Raw genomic sequence first — 25331 nt, forward strand, 5'->3', positions numbered from 1 at the left:
ATAAAATCTTTAAAACACTGGCGTTTCAGATTATTAATTTTATCATCAGTATATTTCAAATGTGCTTATATTAAATGATTGAGGACAACATGGTTTCATGAAGAATAAAATTTGATTAATACTATAAACCTTTAGCCGTGACAGCTCATCCAGCTTATAATGTCAATAAAGTTTAGATTGTTGTATCTTTTGGAAAGGCTGAATTGGATTTATTTTGGCTTTTATCATTTATTTATCCAAATGCTGATTTCTTCTGTTGCGTGTCAAGGTGTGGCATCCTACAAATAGGAGACAGAGTTTTGGCTATAAATGGGATCCCAACAGAAGACAGCACATTTGATGAAGCTAATCAGCTACTCAGAGATTCATCTATTACCAGCAAGGTCACTTTGGAGATAGAATTTGATGTTGCAGGTAAGGATGCTCAAGGATCTTATCTTACTAAAATTCTAGAAGTTAAACCCTTTATTTTTAATCTACCATATATACATACACAACCCTGCCATGTGTCAGTCTCATTTTATTATCATGATTCTCTTTTTGCAGCCTTATGTTCATACTAAACTCAGGCAGAAATTGCAGATATTCTATTGTTTAAGATGTGAAATCAATCTATCTTGTTGTTCAGTCGTTAAGTTGTGTCTGACTCTTTGTGACCCCATGGACCATAGCATGCCAGGCCTTCCTGTCCTCCGCTCTCTCCCAGAGTGTGCTCAAGTTCATCTTCATTGCATCGGTGATGCTATCTGGCCATCTCATCCTCTGCCGTCCCCTTCTCCTTTTGCCTTCAATCCTTCCCAGCATCAGGGTCTTTTCCAGTGACTTTTCTCTTCGCATTTGGTGGCCAAAATATTTGAGCTTCAGCTTCAGTATCTGTCCTTCCAATGAGCAGTCAGGGTTGATTTCCTTTAGGATTGACTGACTGGACCTCCTTGCAGTCCAGGGGACTCGTAAGAGTCTTCTCCAGCACCACAATTTGAAAGCATCAATTCTTTGGCGCTCAGCCTTCCTTATAGTCCAGCTCTCACAGCCATACGTTACTACAGGGAAAACCATAGCTTTGATTATGCGGACCTTTGTCGGCAAGGTGATGTCTCTGCTTCTTACTATGCTGTCTAGGTTTGCCATAGCTTTCCTCCCAAGGAGCAAGCGTCTTTTAATTTCATGGCTACAGTCACCGTCTGCAGTGATCTTGGAGCCCAAGAAAATAAAATCTGTCACTGCTTCCATTTCTTCCCCTTCTATATGCCAGGAAGTGATAGGGCCAGATGCCATGATCTGAGGTTTTTTTATGTTGAGTTTCAAACCAGCTTTTGTACTCTGCACTTTCACCCTCAACAAGAGGCTCTTTAGATCCTCTTCACTTTCTGCCATTAGGGTGGTATCGTCTGTGTATCTGAGGTTGTTGATAACTCTCCCGGCAATTTTAATTCCGACCTGTGATTCATCCAACCTGGCGTTTCTCATGATGTACTCTGCATATAAGTTAAATAAGCAGGGTGACAATATGCAGCCTTGTCGTACTCCTTTCCCAATTTTGAGCCAATCAGTTGTTCCATGTCCGGTTCTTACTGTTGCTTCTTGACCCTCGTACAGGTTTCTCAGGAGACAGGTAAGGTGGTCTAGTTAAGGATGGACGAAAGTCCCTTACCTGGTCCCGCAGCTTGCTTCGCAGTGGGGGGGAGGCGCTTCAGTTCTCCCCCTGAAGTTCTTGGCGGGGGGGAGGCACCCCGCCCTGCCCAGCCAAAATTCAGGCCGGGGGGGAGGCGCCCCATCCCTCGCTGCCGAAATTCAGGCCAGGGGGGAGCGCCCCGTCTCCCCGGCCGCGAAATAAAAAAAGTAAAGTTAAAAAAAACACACGTGATAGGCTACGTAACGATTTACGTAGCCTATCACGGCTAGATTTTCAAAGTCAGCCATGATAGGCTACGTAAATCTTTACGTAGCCTATCGCGAGTGACTTTGAAGAAAAAGAAAAAAAAGCGCGTATGCAAATGGCGGCGCCCATGGGCGCCGCCATTTGCGTTCCTTATTTGGGCAGCGGTAGTCTACGTAAAGATTTACATAGACTACGGCGAAAATAAGGGAAACGCTATAAGGGTAAATACTATAAGGCTATTTGCGTTGCCCTTATTTTTGCCGTAGTCTACGTAAATCTTTACGTAGACTACTGCTGCCCAAATAAGGAACGCAAATGGCGGCGCCCATGGGCGCTGCCATTTGTGTAAGCGCTTTTTTTTTTTCTTCAAAGTCACGCGTGATAGGCTACGTAAAGATTTACGTAGCCTATCACGGCTGACTTTGAAAATCTAGCCCTGATAGGCTACGTAAATCATTACATAGCCTATCACGTGGTGTGTGTTTTTTTAACTTTACTTTGTAATGGCGGCGGTGGCAGCCGGTCAGAAGACCAGCCGCCGTCCCCGCCCCCGCCGAAACGCCGCCAGGACCCGCCGCCGAGAGGGACATTCGAAGGAGGTAAGTCGCATCCCGGGGGGGTGGGGGGGTGGCGAAGAATTTCACCACCAATTTCGGGGGGCCAAATGCATTGGCATTTGGCCTCCTGGAGATTCATGGAGAAATTCTCTGCCATCCCTAGGTCTGGTACTCCCATCTGTTTAAGAATTTGCCACAGTTTGTTGTGATCCACACAATCAAAGGCTTTAGCATAGTCAATGAAGCAGAAATAGACGTTTTTTCTGGAATTCTCTTGCTTTCTTCATGATCCAGCGAATGTTGGCGATTTGATCTCTAATCTTTCTTACATACAGTATATTGCCAAAACATTACAATGTGCACCAAATTTTTTGGAAATGATTACTTGCCAGTTTTGCTTTGAACCATGCAGAAGAAAAGGGCTAGAGACACAGTATATTGCCAAAAATGCTGGTACATTATTGGGACAAAATATATAACTGGAGATCAAATGTAAATTTTGTAAGCTGATACATGACTAATGAGATTTATGTTTCAAAGCTCAGGAAGCTTTGAAACATACGTTTGTAATCCATATATAACACATGGTACCTCATAAGAAAACTCCCATTGACTTCCCCGCAAGAGAGCTAGAATCCTAAGGTGCACTCTGCCCAGTGTGAACACAGACGTATGTATGGTGTAGAGAGATACAGTAGCTACAGAACTCTAACAAGGGGGAGGGGTTCTCCACAACAGTAGGAGAAGTGAATGGAGGATTACCTGGATTTTTCAGGAAATTGGGTTTGGTCTGCTCAGGGCTCCACAAACAGGGGACTGTACCATTCTAAGTTTCTTCACAGGAACATCTGGATGGGGTGAGGAGTTTGGCGTGAATGTCATCAGACTGGCAGGGGCTGATCAACCAATGCAAGAGGCTTCTCACCTTCTAATGCGAGACGCTTTCCTGCCCCCATTCCTTACAGCTGACAAAGAAAACATTAAAGAAAGACAGCTGCAGGCTTCTCCCTCTCCTGAAGCTCCCGATGCTGTGAAGGATTGAAGCTTCACATTAACTGACAAGACAAATATTAAAGAAACACAGCTTCAGCCTTCTCCCTCTCCTGACACTCCCAATGCTGCAAAGGATCGAATCTGCAAAGTAGTTACTTCCGAAAAGCAAGGAAGCAAACATCAAACACACACAGCTTCAACATAGCTTTAAGGCTCCTAAATGCAGTATTTTGAAGCATGGGAATCTCAGTAACTTCGGAAGTGTGCATGTAGGGAACAAGCCTCATTGACCACAATGGGAGTTACTTCTGAGTAGACACACACACGTTTGTGCTGGGAAAGACAGGGATGGGAAGCACAAGGACAGGAAATACCTCTTGACTGGAGTCACGCTGAAAGGCACACCCCTGGGCAGAGCTAGCATACCCAAAGTAAATGTGGGGGAGGGGCACACACCAACTATAGCGTGGAGAACCCAACTTAAGGAAAGAATCGGACTTAAAGTAGTCTCAGGAAATCCGGTTTTTCCACAAAAAGCTCCGGGGGTGGCTGCAGGATGGCCATGAAATCATGTGTCCCGAATGACTTCCAAATGCAGACAGCTCACAGCAAGTCACCCGTGGGGACACCCCCAAGCCAAATTTAGCTTACAAATACGCTATATTTGTCCTTTTTGGCACTCCATAGTGCTACAAAAACCATTTTTTTCTTTTTAAAAAACTGTTACATTGGGGGGGGTCACATTGAGGCGTAGCATGGGGGGCGGGCATGTGTTGCCCACCCCTGGCTTAGATGTTCAAACTTTCATTTCTGCTTTCAGGTCCTGTACTTTAAGGAGCATTACTAGGTGACTTACAATGTGAATTTTTAAATTGCTAACATAAAACATACCATGCCATTTGCTTTAGTTTGCTTCTTTGACTCAAACTTCTATATTATTTTTAATGAATGTAAGGTGTGAATGATGAAAATGCAGTGAATGTAGTTCAGTCTGGCATGTGCTATAAATGAAACAACTTTTAATTACAGAATCTGTCATACCAAGTAGTGGCACTTTTCATGTAAAACTACCAAAGAAGCATAATGTAGAGCTTGGCATCACCATAAGCTGTAAGTACAAGTAGTTTTTTGTTATCTTTTCTATATTATATATGGTCCTGATTATATTTAGTGTTCAGTAACAAAATTATTGTAGAAATATTTTGCACTTCGTTTTGCTTTCTCTGAGCATTTGACAATCCCACAAATTAAAACAATCAAAGGTCCAAGCTAAAATCCAGAACTGAGTCACTTATTCTGTATAAATGAGATTCTCTCAGGCTTCAGTAATAATTATATATTTCTTTTCATAAATATAGTCCCATACATATTTTAGAAAGGAATAAAATTTGAAGGAAATTACAGTCTTAGGTCTGTCTGCAGAAAGAGTTATAGACGCAGGATATTAATGCAGATAAAAATACAGAACAATGGGGGAAAGGACAGAAGATTGGATTGCGATCCATTTTTAAAAAAGAATTATTCATCCCTGTGCTGTGCTTTTGTAAAATTTCTATATCTGAAACTCTCTTCTCATTTTTCCCCGTTGAGATGAGATAAGCTTTGCAAATAAAGGCTTCTATTTTAAAATTTGCCATTTGTATTGCTTCTGAATCTTCCGACCCACCCACCCCCTTAAAAATGCAGTATTAAAGTAATTTATTGTTGTTAGTGAAACTTTGAGAACTTGGAAGATAGTTATTAACTGATTACCTAAGGTTACATTTGAGGTATTTGTATCACATTGACCTCAGACATCCATTTACTGATATAACTGTTAAAATGCCACATAGCCTGACTTCCACAGCAAAACAGAGAACAACCACAACATAACTATGGCAAAAGCCGTAAAATACAATTGTTGTACATTACATGTTATGCTTTATGAAGCTGGAATTTTGAGAAAAGCTCAGAAGGGTCTTCACAAGAATGCTTAATACAAATTGGTTATTACTTAAGATGTTTTAACTATGGTTTAGTTCACCTAATCATGGTTTTTAATTTTAATTTGGAATTATAATTTGGTGGGGGGAGAGAATTCTGGATAGAAATTCACATCAGGCTTTTCAATTCATGTTGTTGTTTGGTATTAATTTTAGCTATGGTTCTGTGTCATTCCGTTACCGCAAATGATGTTGTGCTAGCAGAAACTAGGTTCTGAACTATGTGCAAGAGGCGAATCCAACTGAAGTTATGTTTGCACAAGTGCAGTTGCGTGAACAGTTGTGTGTTACCCTTGTGCAACTTATTGTGCAATTGCTTGTGCATCCCTCCCCTGTTGCCCAATTCCACTTTGTTCACGAGAGCCACTGAACCCTCCAGAGAAGGTTTTTGGGAGCTTCAGATGGCTGCAGGGAGTAGGAGGGGAGAGGAAACTTCCTTTCCATTCCTTTATCTTAGGACCTAAGCCAACACAATTAACATTAGTTAAAACTGTAATTAATTATTTGCCATGTAGTAAGAAAAGCCAGTAAGTTTCAGGGGAGAAAAGTAATGTTCTATACAACCCTGCTGTGAGCTTTCTCGCCACCTTTGATGACAGAGACTGCATCATGACTGTCACCTTTGATGACTGTCACTGCATCATGCCCCTTCCCACCTGTCACATCGTTCCCCCACCCCCTTCCCCTTATGTATGCCAGCACCACATTGACACTATGGAGAGCCGTGTAGCCAAAAGAAGAAGCCGTGTGGCTTTTCTTTCTTTCTTTTTTTCTACTTTTATCTTTATAAATGAACCAAAGAACACCAACAACATAATAATCTTCTACAGTTTCCAACATTACAGTATTCTTAAGAGGACCCATCAATAATGAAATAGAGAAAAAAGAGAGAAAGAAAGGAGATAATATAAAAAGGAGTTGTTGTTCAGTCGTTCAGTCGTGTCCGACTCTTCGTGACCCCATGGACCATAGCACGCCAGGCCTTCCTGTCCTGCGCTCTCTCCCGGAGCGTGCTCAAGTTCATATTCATTGCATCCGTGATGCTATCTAGCCATCTCATCCTCTGCCGTCCCCTTCTCCTTTTGCCTTCAGTCTTTCCCAGCATCAGGGTCTTTTCCAGGGAGTTTTCTCTTCGCATTAGGTGGCCAAAATATTGGAGCTTCAGCTTCATTATCTGTCCTTCCAATGAGCACTCAGGGTTGATTTCCTTTAGGATGGACTGATTTGACCTCCTTGCAGTCCAGGGCACTCGTAAGAGTCTTCTCCAGCACCACAGTTCGAAAGCATCAATTCTTCGGCGCTCAGCCTTCCTTATAGTCCAGCTCTCACAGCCATACATTACTACTGGGAAAACCATAGCTTTGATTAGACGGACCTTTGTCGGCAAGGTGATGTCTCTGCTTCTTACTATGCTGTCTAGGTTGGCCATAACTTTCCTCCCAAGGAGCAAGCGTCTTTTAATTTCATGGCTACAGTCACCGTCTGCGGTGATCTTGGAGCCCAAGAAAGTAAAATCTGTCACTGCTTCCATTTCTTCCCCTTCTATATGCCAGGAAGTGATGGGGCCAGATGCCATGATCTTAGTTTTTTTAATGTTGAGTTTCAAACCAGCTTTTGCACTCTCCTCTTTCACCCTCAAGAAGAGGCTCTTGAGATCCTCTTCGCTTTCTGCCATTAGGGTGGTATCGTCTGCATATCGGAGGTTGTTGATAATTCTCCCAGCAATCTTAATTCCGACCTCTGATTCATCCAACCCGGCATCAGATGACAAAGGAAGTATCTCATGCAGGAGCTTATCTACAAAAGTAAGCAAATTTACATCAGTAGATAGATCTTTAATACCAATAATACGCACATTTGCTCTGCATGTGAAAGCCTCCAATTGGGAGATTCTTGCAGAAAAATTATTGTGAAAAGCTTGTGAGACAGTCTCCTGCGCTGCCACTTGATCTTGCAGCTCGTTAACCTTTGTCTCCATTTTTTGCCAAGAGTTAATTAAGTCCACAGCCCCTTCAGGGTGGTGATGGAATTTTGAATTGTATCCAGTCTCTTAGCCTGTTCAGCCAATTGCAAAGACAGTTTTTATCAGAGCAAGAAACTCCTCTGTATTTTCATCACTTCTCGGAACACTTTTCCGGAACACTCCTGTTCCTTTTCTCCTCCTTGGTGTTGCCATCCTTCTTTTTAAACAAATCTTGTAGGTCCTCAAATATTGCTGGTATTCCTTAGTCCATAAACACTAAAAACTACATTGAAGCACATCAGCCCTGAATTCTCCTAATTAGATAGAAGTTTCAAAACAACTTTGAGCGGTGATTAAGCTCTGGCAGACTAGCTTCAGAGCCCCATCCCTCTGCTGCTTTGCAAAAAAGGCTACACTTCCAAGACTTCATCCAGATGCTGCTCTTGCCTCCCCTTTTCATTCCAGGGGAAGATGAAAAGGTTTTTCAACCTTTTAAAAGCTGTTTGAGATAGTGTCCCGCGGAGACTCCGCAGAACGCCGCCAGGATGACATTGGCTCCGACCGAAAGTCCACCGTGTGGCTTTTTCTAATGGCAGCAAATCTAAGAGGAAGGAGGTGCATAATGAGGGAAACAGAGGGCAAGTGGCTACTCCAGAGAGCCCTATCGGCTGCGCTCTCACTGTGGCAAATGCTATGGTGGGAGGCAACTTGCAGATGCTCTCCAGAGCACCCATGGAGGTGATGAGGCAGCGGTGGTTGTGGCAGCCCTCCAAGGGAGGGGCAATTTCCCACTCCTCCCACTCTGCCACCTGATGCAGGTGCCTCACCCTACTTTATAGGAGGGCCAGCCCTGGTTATATATTTAGAACAAAAGTGAGCAATATGCAGCCCCTGCACATCACTGCTTGACACTGAAATTTGCAGTGGCAAAAAAAAAATGGCTGTTTTGCTATGGAAAGCTAAAACAGCCCCCTTTCAACTGTTTTAACCTCCCATTGTGATTTGCCACCAAAAATTGATGGCAAATTGCCTTTCTTTTTTTTGCCTCCACTGCCAAATTCAGTAGAGTGGCAGCAGCGGGGTATGTGTGCAAAAATGCATGCCAGACCCCCAAAGTTGCCCTTACCTGATTTAGAATAATGATTAAGAATTATAGTTATTTAAAATACAAGAATAGAAGCTCAAATAGAATCCATTCCTCAGATTAGTAAATGTACTGAAGTCCAAGAGTCCAGTGGTGTGGGAACAGAGTCAATGAAGTTATTAAAGGCAAGCAAGAAATCTTTCTTTAAAGTAGAAATCTTTCTTTAAAGTAGAATTCCTGCTGCAGTACAAAATATGAAAGAGTACCAATTCTGACAAAACAAATATAAGTAGATAATAAGGCAGGTAAAGAGACTGTGAGAAGCATATTGCAAGAAACATTAAGAAAAACAATATCAGAAGAAGAAATCCAGCAAGGAAGCTGTTGGGATCACTAGATGACAAAGGAGGGAAAAAAATTGATGGAATTTAAGGAGACTGAACAGAAACAGAACAAAGTCTTTGCATCGGTCTTCACAGCAGAATATATTGAACAGATACCCCTGCTTGAACTGCTGTTTTCTGGCAGGGCATCAGACAGATGAAGTGATGAGAGATGAAGACCTAAGGGAGGGATGGGGAACCTCCAGCCTGCAGGCCAGATGCAGCCTCCAGGGGTGCCCCCAAATGACCCCCACCCCCCGCAAGCTTCTTTTGCTATTATTTCTCACTACTGATTGGATATAAGTGGGCATTTAAAAGAAATTAACCCTTAAATACCCTGCCATGTATTGAGCTGATGCAATGATTTTGAGCTGGGCATTTTGCAGGAAGGAGGGCTGTTGCATAGAACTCTGGCGTGCATTTTGCAGGAAGGAGACCCGCTTACTTGTGAGTGGATATGGAGAAGCTTAGTAACTGGGATGCTCTTTGAAAGTGCCACTGAGTGATTCAGTCCTGCATACTTCTGAGTAGACATGCAGATGCCTTGGTCCACGTACATCTGAGTAGACTTAAAATGGTAATGATCACATTGGATCCTGCCTGCTCTGCCTTTGGCCCCACCCACAGATGGAATGTGGCCCCCAAGACCTTTCCCATATTGCATTTGGCACTTGGGCTGAAAATGATTCCCCATCCTGGTCTACACTCGAAAACTGCTGTGCTTTTTCACTTGCCTTAATGACATACTAGCTAGCTGTTCTGAATTATATTTTGTGGGAATGTTAGATAATGTTGATGCTTTTTGTTGTTTGCATGATGCTATATTTGTTTATAACACACACACACACATGTATATATACATGGAGGTAAATAGTGGGCTCCCAAAGAAACTGTATTGGGACCAGTCTACTTAATTTATTCATAAATTATCTAGAATTGCGGTGAGAAGTGAGACAGCCAAGTTTGCAGAATGCAGCAAATTATTCAGGAGGAGCTCCAAAAGGATCTCTCCAAACTAGATGAATGGGTAACAAAATGGCGAATGATCTTATATTCAGTGTAAGGAAGTGTAAGGCAATAGGTCAAAAAATCCTTCAGATAGACTTCACATAATGTGAAGGGACGAAAGAGTAGGAAAGGACACTTCACCATGCCACCCCCCGAAGCTGGCGGGAAACTAATGGGACTGCATGCTACGCCCAGGTATAAAAAAAACAAAACACAAACAAGCATGAAGCTTGGGTAAAGATTCACACCCTTCCATTCCTTGTTTCAAGATGAGTTTTAGGGCGGATATGGCCTATTAGGAAAAGCATTTGTTGCCACTAGCATACCATCCAAAAATATTTCCCACGTGGCTTTCATTTAACAGTCTTTAGATCTAAAAGAAGGGAAGGAATATGATAAAAAGCTCCACCTTCTAACATTGAGCACATAACTTCACATAACCATCAGCATATTCTTGATTCTACATTATAATTTGGGATGTTGCATGGAGCAGCATTTGGTGTATCTGCTTATTCTGGAGCAGGTTTTAATATTGAGCCATTGATCTATTATCAAGTAGACACCGAAATTAAAAGCAATATTACCATTTCATTTCAGTGGACTGAGGATTGTAATCTGATTTTCAATATAGATTCGTGCTTTTGTAAAAGCTGAAGCCGTTTGAATGAGATATGAAACATATTGTTATTGTTGTTCAGTCGTTCAGTCGTGTCCGACTCTTCGTGACCCCATGGACCATAGCACGCCAGGCCTTCCTGTCCTGCGCTCTCTCCCGGAGCATGCTCAAGTTCATATTCATTGCATCCGTGATGCTATCTAGCCATCTCATCCTCTGCCGTCCCCTTCTCCTTTTGCCTTCAGTCTTTCCCAGCATCAGGGTCTTTTCCAGAGAGTTTTCTCTTCGCATTAGGTGGCCAAAATATTTGAGCTTCAGCTTCAGTCTCTGTCCTTCCAATGAGCAGTCAGGGTTGATTTCCTTTAGGATGGACTGATTTGACCTCCTTGCAGTCCAGGGGACTCGTAAGAGTCTTCTCCAGCACCACAGTTCGAAAGCATCAATTCTTCGGCGCTCAGCCTTCCTTATAGTCCAGCTCTCACAGCCATACATTACTACTGGGAAAACCATAGCTTTGATTAGATGGACCTTTGTCGGCAAGGTGATGTCTCTGCTTCTTACTATGCTGTCTAGGTTTGCCATAGCTTTCCTCCCAAGGAGCAAGCGTCTTTTAATTTCATGGCTACAGTCACCGTCTGCGGTGATCTTGGAGCCCAAGAAAGTAAAATCTGTCACTGCTTCCATTTCTTCCCCTTCTATATGCCAGGAAGTGATAGGGCCAGATGCCATGATCTTAGTTTTTTTAATGTTGAGTTTCATACCAGCTTTTGCACTCTCCTCTTTCACCCTCAACAAGAGGCTCTTTAGATCCTCTTCGCTTTCTGCCATTAGGGTGGTATCGTCTGCATATCGGAGGGTGTTGATAATTCTCCCAGCAATCTTAATTCCGACCTGTGATTCATCCAACCCAGCATTTCTCATGATGTACTCTGCATATAAGTTAAATAAGCAGGGGGACAATATGCAGCCTTGTCGTACTCCTTTCCCAATTTTGAACCACTCGGTTGTTCCATGTCTGGTTCTTACTGTTGCTTTTTGACCCTCGTACAGGTTTCTCAGGAGACAGGTAAGGTGGTCTGGTACTCCCATCACTTTAAGAATTTGCCACAGTTTGTTGTGATCCACACAATCAAAGGCTTTAGCGTAGTCAATGAAGCAGAAATAGACGTTTTTCTGGAATTCTCTTGCTTTCTCCATGATCCAGCGAACGTTGGCGATTTGATCTCTAGTTCCTCTGCCTCTTCGAAACCCAGCTTGTACTTCTGGTAGTTCTCGGTTCGCATACTGCTGAAGCCTAGTTTGTAGGATTTTGAGCATCACCTTGCTGGCATGTGAAATGAGCACAATTGTGCGGTAGTTTGAACACTCTTTGGCGTTGCCCTTCTTTGGAATTGGAATGTAAACTGACCTTTTCCAGTCTTGTGGCCATTGTTGAGTGTTCCAAATTTGTTGGCATATTGAATGCAACACTTTAACAGCATCACCTTTTAGGATTTTAAATAGCTCAGCTGGAAGACTGTCATCTCCGCTAGCTTTGTTGTTAGTAATGCTTCCTAAGGCCCACTTGACTTCACTCTCGAGGATGTCCGGCTCAAGTTCAGTGAGCACACCATCATGGCTATCAGGGACATTCAGATCTTTCCTGTATAGTTCTTCTGTGTATTCTTTCCACCTCTTCTTAATCTCATCTGCATCTGTTAGGTCCCTGCCTTGTTTGTCCTTTATCATGCCCGTCTTTGCACAAAATGTTCCCTTGAGATCTCCGATTTTGTTGAAGAGATCTCTAGTCTTTCCCATTCTGTTGTTTTCCTCAATTTATTTGCATTGTTCATTTAAGAAGGCCTTCTTGTCTCTCCTTGCTCTTCTCTGGAACTCTGCATTCAGTTGGATATATCTTCCCCTTTCTCCCTTGCTTTTCGCTTCCCTTCTTTCCTCAGCTACTTGTAAAGCCTCATCAGACAGCCACTTGGCTTTCTTGCATTTCTTTTTCTTTGGGATGGATTTCGTTGCTGCCTCCTGAACAATGTTACGGACCTCCGCCCATAGTTCCTCAGGCACTCTGTCTATCAGGTCTAATCCCTGAAATCTATTCCTCACCTCCGCTGTATATTCATAAGGGATATGATTTAGGTCATACCTGAATGGTTTAGTGGTTTTCCCTACGTTCTTCAATTTCAGCCGAAATTTTGCAAGAAGCAGCTCATGATCTGAGCCACAGTCAGCTCCAGGTCTTGTTTTGACTGACTGTATAGAGCTTCTCCATCTTTGGCTGCAAAGGACGTAATCAATCTGATTTTGATATTGACCATCTGGTGATGTCCATTTGTAGAGTCATCTCTTGTGCTGTTGGAAAAGAGTGTTTGCTATGATCAACGTGTTCTCTTAGCAAAACTCTATTAGCTTTTGTCCTGCTTCATTTTGTACACCAAGGCCATGCCTGCGTGTTATCCCGGTGATTTCTTGACTTCCTACTTTAGCATTCCAATCCCCTATGATGAAGAGGACGTCTTTTTTTGCTGTTAGTTCTAGAAGGTGTTGTAGGTCTTCATAGATGTTGAATGGTTTGCCTTGGATTCGTACGGAGATCATTCTATCATTTTTAAGATTGTACCCCAGTACTGCTTTTCCCACCCTTTTGTTGACTATGAGTGCTACTCCATTTCTTCTAAGGGATTCTTGCCCACAGTAGTAGATATGATGGTCACCTGAATTAAATTTGCCCATGCCTGTCCATTTTAGTTCACTGATTCCCAAGATGTCGATGTTCAATCTTGCCATCTCATGTTTGACCACCTCCAGCTTACCTTGATTCATTGATCTGACATTCCAGGTTCCTAAACAATATTGTTCTTTACAGCATCGGATTTTCTTTTCACCACCAGACACATCCACAGCTGAGTGTCCTTTCGGCTTTGGCCCAGCCGCTTCACTCTTTCTGGCGCTACTTGGAAATACCCTCTGCTCTTCCCCAGTAGTATATTGGACACCTTCCGACCTGAGGGTCTCATCTTCCGGCGTCATCTCTTTTAACCTTGTGATACGTTCCATGGGGTTTTCTTGGCAAGAAACTGGAGTGGGTTGCCATTTCCTTCTCCAGTGGACCACATTTTGTCAGAACTCTCCGCCATGACCTGTCCATCTTGGGTGGCCCTGCACGGCATAGCTTATGGCTTCACTGAGTTACGCAAGCCCCTTCGCCACAACAAGGCAGTGATCCATGAAGGGGATGAAACATATAGTACCATTATATTTAAAACAGAGGGGTTTTAACAAAGAATATTTAGGAGAGCAGCCTTTAAGAGATATAAGGAATACAATTTAATTTAATTTGTTTGTTATCTCTATCGATTTTAAACAGAGAAATGCAGTATAGATTTTTAAGAAATCAATTTTTATAATGTGAGCTGCTTTATCATAGACAACTATTTTGAAAAAGTTATTGAAAGTTGTCAAAAAAGATATATGTGCTAATGGAATATTAAAATAATAGTTTCCTGCAAAGAGACATATACTCATGAAAAATAAAAGTAGTTTCACTTGAGCTATGGAGATAAATTTTAGTAGCCGCTAAATCCAGTATTTTTCATATCTGTATTTGCAAGATATGGTTCATATGCAATACACATAAAAGAAAGCTCATATGGCTTCAGTTAAAGTGTTTTAAAAGCCCATAATACTTTTTGGCATATAAGAGTGTAAAACCATCTATCGGAAAATATTAGGGAAAAAAGAGTCTTGCAGTGCAATCCTACCCATGTTTACATGAAAGCAAGTCCCACTATATTAAGTGGACTGTACTGCCAGGAAACTGTGCCGCTCTAGACAGTTAAATTGTCTTTATCAATCACATATGTGTCTGTTGCTGAAATCCTATGCACTTGTAGGAGTAAGTAGAAGGCTGGCCCTACCATCAGGCACAGTGAAGCAGCTGTCTCAGGTAGCAGAGTTTGGGTGTCATGAAGGAGCAGCAAATGGCTAGTTATTTAATTTATTGTTATTGTATTTTTACCTCCAGGGAGAGGTTCTTGTGGGTTCTTCTGTCTCAAGTACCAAAATAACTGGGCTGGCTTTGGGCACTATGCAACTTGACCTGGGTGGGGACAGCGTTTGCTTCTTCACATCAGGCTGCAAAATGTCTTGGGTTGGCCTTGAGTAGGCCCCAGAGAATGCAGTAAGACTTAACTTCTGAGTATGCATGTGTATAAATAAGCTTGTTGATCTATCCTAAATGCAAGAATGGAGTATTTTTCAAATAACAGTCTGGGAGGTATGTTCTTTCATTACCGGGGGGGGGGGGGGGAGTGTGATGGATGCCATTTCAAACAACCCTTTGCAGTAAAAGCTGCAGTACATTTGCAATGTCTGGGGGGGGGGGGTTAACAGAGGGCTCCCTTCTGATGCTTCTGGCCCAACATGATGCTTAAGAAAATAATTCCATTCTCTCACTCAGCAATAGAATAAGAAGAAATTTCAAAGTTCATGTTTTCCATCTGAATTGTGAAGCCTTATGGTAACCTCTGAGTCAAGAATCAGCTAGGCAAAGTTATTACTTGTTTAAAAATCTGAGAAGTCCTCGTCCATACATATTGCTAAATCTTTCCGTTTTAAATGAAACGTCTCCATGAAAGCTAACTGTGCCACATAAGTATCTGCAGGACAAACCAGATGTATGGCATAGCAAAAAGTATAACATATAAAAGCCAATATACCCTATGACAGCACCCTTGAAATCCGCATACACCCTGCATTTCCTTACTGCAAGCATCTTCTAGCATGTGAAAGTTCATGTGTAAATATTATAAATAAAAACATTAATACTAATTAGAAAGTGCTACATGTAGTTATGGAGATTTATTTTAAATTTTAATTTGCATATATTTGTGTATTGTTTATTTCAGCTCCATCTAGTCGAAAACCAGGGGACCCTCTTGTTATTTCAGATATTAAGAAGGGAAGTGTTGCTCACAGGTGAGTGCTTTCAAGTTGGCAAAAAGGTAACTGTGTTGGCTACTCTTACACTCTCTGAATTTCAAAATGATCCACATTTCTAAATCAAGTGAATCATTCAGCTGGAGTAATGTGCTTTTAATCTCCATTACTCTAAGGTTGTAAAACAAAAATCTTTCCCCCCCCATATAAATAAATATATAAATAAATACAGTTGCATGGATACCGGTATAGACAGCATTCTTAAGTCACATAATGTATTCTGTTTGTTAACAGAACTGGAACATTAGAGCTAGGTGATAAATTGCTTGCCATAGACAATATTCGACTGGACAACTGTTCCATGGAAGATGCTGTTCAAATCCTGCAGCATTGTGAAGACCTTGTAAAGCTAAAAATTCGCAAAGATGAAGATAACTCTGGTATTCACAGTGAGCTGGTTTAAAAACATTTTTATTTACACTTAAAATGTTTCTTAAATACAATATGTTTTGCATAGTCAATGGATGGATACGTTTATAGATGGATATGCTTAAAATTTACCATTTTTATATATACAAGATAAGGTAATCAGCATGTTTCAATATAGCCTGAATATTTTTGTATTCCAAGACTTACTTCCAAGGTGTATGCAACAATAGCATATTTTTCAGATGCTGGAAGACTAAAATCTTATCACTGGTCCATGACTGATCACTGCTTGAGTCATATAGGCTGGATCCAGTTTTAGTCATACCTAGAATAGACCCATTGAAATCAATTGAACTTAAGTTAGTCATGGCTTACTTGTACCATTGTTTCAATAGATCTACTGTTAGCATGACTAAATCTGGATCTAACCCTACATGTTTATTTCACTGTGTGTTCTGAATTCCAAGCAGAAATGTTAACCCCAGAATTTAAGATGTAATTTTGGCTCAGCTCTTTCAGAGGATGCTACATTCATTCAAAAAGAAATCTCTGTTCTTGAAATCCCAGTCAAAGCATCAAGTCCTACCTCCTCTAGAACTAGAAGTAACTGGTTAACGAACACACTCCCAATGGAGGGAATAGTGGGGTCCCACAGGGAACTGTATTCGAACTGTGAACTCAGTTTCTGATACAAACAACAACTTCCTGTGCCAAGAGTGTGCTCAAAGGCAAATGTTCTTTAATTCTAAATATATATCTTTTCCCATTCCTCATATAACTATTTTGCACCTGGCTTTGGTGCAAGGTTTTACTAGAACCTTGGGGTTCTAGTAAAAAAACAAAGTAAAAAAACCAAAGCCTAAAGACTGCTCACCCCTGTTCCAAGCCATACATTTCCCCACAGTGATGTTACACACTCTTGTTACCATACAAATACATTCAGTGTGATTTTTGGTCTGTCATTTACTATCAGCCCTTTTTGGTTTCTCATTTAATATCAGTTCTTTTTAGCAAGGGTGAGGATAATCAGACTCCTAGACATAGAAAGAAGAGAATAGCCCTATTCAAGTGTTTCTTATCTGTGTAGGGTAGACACATGAGGAGGGGGATGCTAGCCCTGCTCCCTTCTCATCACCCTCTACACATGGAGGGCGACTTTCTGAAAAGGAGAGTCTCCTGTATCCATGTGGGCTCTTCACACAATCCAGAATACTGGAAAATCAGTGTTCAAAATTGTGTGGAGAGCTTCCACAGTACAGGAGGCTCTCCTCTTCAGAAAGTCACCTTCCATGTGTATAGGGTGAAGACAGCAACAATGCCAGGGACAGAGCTAGTGTAGTCTCCCTCCTCACATGTGTACTTTCCCCAGATTAGGAATGCCTGAATAGGGCTAATCTCTTTGGGAGGTCTGAACCCTCAGTTTTGTTACAGAAATAAGCCCTCTTCAGGTGTCTTCCTACTGTGTTCAAGGAATGCATGAGGAGAGGAGCGCTCCAGCCTGGCCCCCCTCCATCATCACATCCATCGCCCTGTACATGTGGAAGGTGACAGTCTGAACAAGAGTCTGGAAAGTCAGGGTTCTTAATTGCATGGAGAGCTCCACAGATACAGGAGGCTCTCTTGTTCAGACTGTTTCCCTCCACACATACAGGGTAATGGATGCGATGACAGAGGGGGTGGGGTGGAGCACTCCTCTTCTACCGCATTCATTGAATGCTCTGCCCCACCCCCTTATTGAATATGGTAGGAAGAATGCCTGAAGAGGGCTATAGGCGATCCACTTTCACAATTTTGCCCTAGTTCAAAACCTCATAATAGTATTTTCCTTCTTCTAATTAAGATTCTCTTTAGTTATATTCTCTGAAGTTGCTGCCTGGTAGCAGAGTCCTACACAGAAAGCTATGAAGATGTTTTCTACTTTCCATATTATAATCAGAATGGTTTTCAGTCCAAAAGGCCAATTCATAAGCACCAATAGTCAGCATGAATTAATGTTACATGATTCCATGACCCTTAATCTATTCATTTGTTTCCGGCCTAGTAACTATTATGATCCATCCTAGTCTATGCTTGTGCAGAAGCAGCATCCATGGCCTTCTGATGATTAGAAGACCTGATAATTTATCTTTTAGTGTAAATTATAGAAGTTAATAATTACTAGCTTCTTAATTCTACTGCTAAATTAATATGTTACATAGATTAAAAACGTTTATTTTATCTACTGGGTGAATTGTGTGTAACTACATGACTAACAATTAAGATCTGCAAGATGTAATCCATCTATTATGTGTGCTTAGTAAATGATCCTATTTAAATCTGGGTACAAAGACTGATTAGAATTGTCATAAACGAATATTGCTGTATAGTTTATATTAATAAAAAATACTTCAGTTAATTACAAGCCCATAAACAGATGTCATCAATTATTTTTGAAAAAGCTTTAATGTAATGAATCCTTGTTCCATGAAATCTAAAGAAAAAATAGTGTAAGTGATTATTGGGGTGGGAGTGTCACACACACACACACACACACACCATACTTCTGCTCCGTTGTCATATATGCTGGGCTCTGGGTCTGGTATTCACAACATCGAGAAAGGAATGGGGAACATCAGGACCAGGCACCTTGCCCATGTGGAAAGGAATGCCAGAGTGGCATGGCGGGGAGCCAGTGCTGCAACTAGATGGGGGGCGGGGGGACAACTGGCTCAGCTTAAAGCCAGAAGAAAGTAAGCAAGAGAGGAAAGAGAGACTGGAAGCAGAAATCAGAAGGTTGGCTTCCTGAGAAGCAGAGCAGTGAGAAGGGGGGGGGGGAAGAGCCTTCCTCCAGTAATGGGGGAGCAAGGAGGTGGTTCTTAACAATGTTTTAGATTCCCCCATTTTCCAGTACAATACAAACAGTAACCCCTTCCACTGTCCCTTTCCCCATTCCCTCTCCTTTAGGTTTCCCCCTCCCTTCTTCATATCATCCTATATTTAAAGAGTAAAGGTTTCATGCATGTAAGTAAGCAAAAATTAGATAAATTAATAATTACATAGCCAAAAATAGACAGGCTGTGTCATGCATGTCTCTTTGCTGGCCTGCACTGGTTCATGGTGAGGCATATTACTCTGCATATAATTCAAGGAAATTTCTGTAAGGTAGGCAATAGTCAGGTACCTTCTCAGACTAGAAACCCCATCATTGGACTGTGGAGAAGAAGCAATACATACCTATAGCAGTCCCATCATCCCTGAGCCTTCTGTGAAGGGGAAATGCAGCTATGTTGAATGCAGGTATGGAGCCAGAAGTCCCTTAACACAGGGAAGAAGAAAAGGAGAAAAGAAAAGCGCAAGTCTTTTCTACGTGTTATTTAACCGTATTGATAAAAACAAACAAACGAGGGCTACATTTTTGTGAAGTGGGACTTGCCTGGAGCTTCTAATCTGCTCTTTATCCAAAATTTAGAAATGCTCAGAGTCTGGAGAGGCCCAGATGGAAGTAATTTCTGAATGACTGCTGAAAGCATTCTGACTAGAGCTGGATGTTGTTAGTCCCCCGAGCGGGCTTCAGGACTAGGAAAGCCACAGGACTGGTCCCAGAGTATGGACCAATTAGTTCAGTCAGCCACAGCAGAATGGTCATAGCATCAGTTTTATCTGTACTGTTCCTTGCTTTTATCTTTCCAGCATTTAGGGAGAGTAGTATATAATTAGCACAGATGTGAACTATTTAGTGTGGCAATAGATTGAGGACTGTTCAAATTAGTCCCACATTACAAATGACATGCAAATGCCTGTGCAGTCATTAATATCAAACTCAGTAAAACAACAACAAAGCCCTCCATTTTCACATTCAGAGATCTCTAAAATTTGAAACCATGAAATTAGATTAGATGAATTAGATGAATCCAGTCTGCAAACCAGTGAAGTCCAGTTACTCAACCTGAAGTTAATTTGACAGCATTGACGCCCCTGACATCAGTGAAGCCAATGTGCCATTTAGGCATTGCGTTCGTTAACATGGAAGCTGCTTTTCTGTAGATCTCATCACACAGCACTGCTGTAAGGTTTCAAGGCTCACCACCATGTGGACTAGACCTGTTAAGTAGGTCCTTACTGCACAATTGTCACCTGGCTAAGATCAGGAGTGTGACTTGACTGGCCCCACTCACATAGAGGCAGGCCTTTAAATATAATAGGAGTGCTATGGAAAGTAGCCATGGAAAAGCAGCTCCAGTAAGGGTGTAGGGAGGAGGGAGGGGAAATTTTCCTTCCACCGACTTCCTTAAGTTAGCTTATCTTAGAATCCAGATCATTTCCTCTCCCACCCCCACCCCACCCCAAAATAATATTCTCTATCTTTATTAGAAGTATGCATGAGTTGTCTTCCTTTCTTCATGGATGCTTCATAGTTTGCACTTTTCCTGTAAGGAAAAGAATTCTGTTTATGAAAAAGCATGCAATCCCTTGTGTAGAAAATCAAGTGTCCATTCCACTGCTTGCATATGTGCTGTGAAGCCACAATTTTAGCAAGTTTTTCATTATGTGTACACCATTTGTACATACAGTGAAATACATACACAACCAATTGTTCCAAGTGACAGTTTACATGAAGGTTTCATTTATTTTTCCTTATACAGAAATGCTAATATTTTCTTGACATTTTATTTATATCCTGCCTTTCCATCAGTGACCATAAAGGAGACTCACAGTAACATAGGTTAAAACAATCAATCAATATAAACTAAACAGGAACATTAAACAATAAAATCAGTGACCAACCGCCCCTACCCCCTGCAACAGCTGAAAACTTTATAGTCCCCAATATTCTATTCCTGGACGAGGAGCTCAAGAGTGTGGAGCATCTGGAGGAGGCAGATTATCTTGGAGAGCCAGTGTGGTGTAGTGGCAAGAGTGTTGGACTAGGAGCTGGGAGATGCAGGTTCTAGTCCCCACTCGGCCATGGAATCTCACTGGGTGACTTGGGGCCAGTCACAGACTCTCAGCCCAACCCACCTCACAGGGTTGTTGTTGTGAGGATAAAATGGAGAGGAGGAGGATAATGTAAGCCGCCTTGGGTTCCTTGCAAGAGGAAAAAAGGTGGGGTATAAATGCAATCAATCAATCAAAGATCAATTTCAATCCAGTTTCAGGCCTGATTATGAGACAGAGGCAGCTTTGGTTGCCTTTGCTGATGATCTTTGTTGGGAACTGGACATGGAGGAGTGCATCCCTGCTGGTTCTGCTGACCTCTCTGCAGCTTTCAGTACCCTCAGCCATGGTATCCTTTTGGGCTGACTGGCTATGCTTAGGCTTGGAAGGCACAGTTTCAGAGGGTGGCACTGGGGGGGGGGTCTCTTTGACGCTTTGGCTGTTGGCCTAGACTATTGTCCAGGTCAGGTTTAGGGAGCATGAGACTCCCAACTTACAACAGCTTCACTGGCTACCTGTCCCTTTCCTGACACAAATCAAGTGTTTGTGATGATCAACAAAGCCCTACACAACTTCGGACCAGGTTATCGGAAAGACCCATATGAACCTGCCTGGGCTTTAAGACCGTTGGGAGAGGCCCTTCTGTCTGTCCTACTAACATCTGATGCACATTTAGCGGGAACTTGAGAGAGGGTCTTGGTGGTTGTTCCCAGGCATTGGAACTCCTAGCCAAGGGATGCCTGGCTAATCCCACCTCTGATGACCTTTCACCAGCAGGCAAATGCATTTTTATTTAGTGAGGCCTTTGGCCCATAAGCTGAGTTGTAAATACATGGTCATTCTTTTGTAGTGGTGGTTTTTCTTGATTTTTCTTGATGTTTTATCTGCCTTGTTTTTATTTATTTGTGTGTGTGTGTGTTGTATTTTATTGCTGTTTCTTACATTTTATTTTTTAATTATATCTGGATTGTTTTTAAGTCTCCTTGAGCACCGTTTGGTGGAAAGGTAGGATTTTCATTTAACAAATAAATAAAAACAGCATAGAAAATAATTAATTCAGACCAAGTTTAAAAAGCCAAGTTTTTTTTTCTGTAGTGGACCAGTGGGCCTTGAATACTTCCGTGCTGCATCACCGTTTCCTTCTTTTCTAGAGCAAGTAACTCCTAATTATTCATTCACTATAGATCACCATGGTGATCCATACAGATTACTGCCCCTCAGCAATATAATAAGGAAGATATTCAAAGCTGCCTACTTCAAACATTCAGGAGACTGTCCTAATTTGCACGTAGAGAAGTATTTGCTCAACATTTGAATCTAGATTTTCTGCATACCTACGCAGGCATTCACCTTCTCACATGTAGGGCAAATGTGTGGTGATGGACATGGGCCCCCAACATCCCCATTTTCCCAGCTGTAAGCTGAATGTGCTTACAGAGCCCTTTACAGGCCTTTGCGCTCAATGTGCGAAGGTCTACCTTGACAGGCTGGAGCATGGGGACATTGAGGCTTATGTGCACACCCACCCACCCCTCTACACTGTTGCCCTACATGTGAGCAGGCAAATGCCTGCATAGGGCTAACTTGGTAGCTGAAACCTCTTTTAAAGACATCAGAAAATAACCTAGCGGATAAATGGTACCACACTTTTGCCTTGCAGTTGCATCTGGGAAGGCAAATGCATCAGGATAAATGTATGTACAGAGCTCTTACCAGGTTTAAAATCCTACTTTCACTTCAGTAAATGGGAAGGAGATTTGCTGCTATTGCCAGCGAGGTCAAGTATAGGATTCAGCATAGAATATAATAGTGGCTAAGATATGTACCTGAAATGTAACACTTTGAGGATGCGCGCTCTGATTCCTGATCATTTTTCTGAACGTATTATTCTTTTCATTCCTTCTTTCATAAGAGACCAATTGCATCCTCTTGGCATGTATTGCAGATGAACAAGAGAGCTCAGGAGCAATTATTTATACTGTCGAGCTCAAGCGGTACGGAGGGCCTCTTGGGATCACTATTTCTGGTACTGAAGAGCCCTTTGATCCCATTATCATTTCAAGTCTTACTAAAGGCGGACTCGCTGAAAGGTAAATTGAAATAAAGGTATTCATAGTTCTGCTATTTACTGTGTTCATTCATGTGTAACAATTCATTCAGTCATATGTAATAATTCTTCCTTAGGTATCTGTAGATTTCCCACAATTTATCACAAATGAATCCTTAATGAACTCCAATCTTTTTCTGTTGGTGTATATTATGAGGCTGTTGTTAAATCTAGAACATGATATTGCAAGGGTTATTGTCATCATAAATCACCTGAAGAAACTTTCTGTTTCAGGCTGAAATAGACATTACTTTTCATTTCTACTCTAGAGTAGGTTCAGGGAGACCCAACCTGAATCATGACAAGATAGCATGAGAGATAGGTGGGCTTTAACGCTCCCCATGCCTTCAATAGACCCAATTCAGATTGCCCCACCCCCATGCCTTCAATTTCTATTGCAAAATAGTGGTCAGTAAAGCAAATGGATCACTATAGAAATTGCAGGCGTACGGCCCCAATCCAGATCTGGCTCATAGTGGGGAGGGGAGGTTAAACCCTCCCTACTCCCATGCTAGGGTCCTGAACTAGATCAGACGCCCTACTCCTACTCTAGAGTAAAAATGAGAGAAAAATATAGCTAAGCTACACCTTTAAAGTAATGTCTGTTTTGGCTCACAGGCTGAATCTACACATAGCAGTTTTGCCATTATCATAGTGCAGTGATAACTATTGGTGCCCATTGGTGTCATGTGCACCAATAATTATCATTGCAGTATGATAATGGTAAAACTGCTATGTGTAGATTCAGCTTGTTGTGTGATGACATTATCAACTTGTGTGTGTTTTAAATATGTTGTTTGCTTTTCTAACAGACTGATAAAGTACTGTGTGTGGCAGGGACGGTAGAGAAAGTGTGTGTGGGAGAGGGAGGGAGGGAGTGGTTATTTCTAGCTTCCTGAAATAGCCAGGCTTGCCCCCAGGAAATGGTGGTATGTGACTGTAGAGAGGATCAGAGCCTGCATGTTTATTTTATTTATTTTATTTAAAATATTTCTAGGCTGCATTTCAGGGCAGAAGTTCTAGGAGTTCTTGTTCTCACAGATCCATGTAATCTAGCGAGAGAGTTAATAAAGCAGTAAGGGAGCTTTTCTCCTTCTGTGCACTCTCCCATTAATTCACACATAATTCTAGTGTCTGCCCAACTAGACGAGAATATTTTGTTGGTAGTGTAACATCTTGGAGTCTGGCTGAGGACCTAGCCCACGGGTAGGCAACACTTTTGGGCCAATGGGCACGCTTGGCAATTTGCAAAAACTATCCTGGGCACCTCCACAAAATGGCTGTCATGAGAGGCGTGGCTAGTCACAATGGAAAAGTAACCTGCCCAGAAGACTGAGTAAAAGGCAGAGGTGGGGTCTGACCCCCAACCCACTAAGCAACTCCTTTGAACCCACAAGTTTCAGTGCCAACAGGAAAGAAAACGCTTTTCTCCCCTGCCCCCTCTTCTGCCAGCCAAGTCATTCCCCCTATGATTTGTGCGTGCTCTCTCTCACACTCTCTCTCTCTCTCTCTCACACACACACACACACACACACACGGAGCAAGACACACACACACACACATCCCATGTATCCATCAGGCAAATGGGAGGGGGAGGGCAGCTTGGCGGGTGCAGAGGAAGGTGTCTGAAGGCGCATTGGTGCCTTCAGGCACCATGGTGCTGACCCTTGACCCAGCCCACCTGTAGGTGACAGCTTCAGGAGTGGCTGAGTACTTTACTATCAAGCTTATAGAAAGTATTCTGGGCTAGTTGCCTCTGTTGAAATTCTTCCTTTCTGGAAGACTGTTGTCCGCAGCTTAAGACAATTGTAGTTGGTAAATTTGTTAGCAACCTTATGTGGGATTCACATGACATCCCTCATGCATTCACCAAGTGTGGTAAGTGGGATTGTACCCACCAGCCATGCACCCGATGTGAGCGCACTGCCAAACGTACTGCCGGCAGGGCCCATACTTGCATTGGCATGCAGTGGTTGTGGACAGTGGATGCAATCCCACTTCCCCCTCATAAGTTTACGAATGCGTGAGGAGGGTTGTGCAAACCCCTCTTTTGATACAGAAAGCAAGAACATAGAAGAATATGGCAATTTACACAGGATAATATGCCCCCAACCCCCTCAAAATTGCCAGAATTGCCTCCCAATGTCACCCCCCCCACCCCCACCCCTGAAAATAGAGCTGCAAAATGGGGCGGGGGGGTATTTTGGCCCAGCCAGAACTATAATTAGAATGGGATATTTATTTATTTGTTTATTTATTACATTTATATCCGACCTTTTTTCCTCCTTAAGGAACCTGAGGCGGCATACATAATCCTCCTCCTCCCTTCCATTTTATCCTCACAACAACAGCCCTTTGAGGTAGGTTGGGCTGAGAGACTGTGGTTGGCCCAAAGTCACCCAGTGAACTTCCATGGCCGAGTGGGGACTAGAACCCGGATCTCCCGACTCTCAGTCCAACACTCTAGCCACTACACCACACTGGTTA

The 25331-nt window shown here is 42.3% G+C and overlaps 1 protein-coding gene across 5 annotated transcripts in view; it reads left to right on the forward strand.

Annotated features, from left to right (window-relative positions):
* Positions 1 to 25331, forward strand: part of GRIP1 (glutamate receptor interacting protein 1) — a 492217-nt gene that overhangs the window by 440906 nt on the left and 25980 nt on the right. For 4 of the 5 annotated variants that reach the window (XM_084810562.1, XM_084810565.1, XM_084810564.1 and 1 more), the window contains exons 13-17: positions 269 to 414; positions 4459 to 4539; positions 15364 to 15433; positions 15689 to 15834; positions 22683 to 22827. In XM_084810562.1, the coding sequence (XP_084666688.1) occupies positions 269 to 414; positions 4459 to 4539; positions 15364 to 15433; positions 15689 to 15834; positions 22683 to 22827 (588 nt within the window). Of the gene's footprint in view, positions 1 to 268; positions 415 to 4458; positions 4540 to 15363; positions 15434 to 15688; positions 15835 to 22649; positions 22828 to 25331 lie in introns of all 5 variants that reach the window. The other variant, XM_084810561.1, reaches the window with a different exon arrangement.

The sequence above is a fragment of the Heloderma suspectum genome, chromosome 7, assembly GCF_057233095.1.
Source record: "Heloderma suspectum isolate Gila_16-S chromosome 7, 16-S_ref, whole genome shotgun sequence".
NCBI lineage: Eukaryota > Metazoa > Chordata > Lepidosauria > Squamata > Helodermatidae > Heloderma > Heloderma suspectum.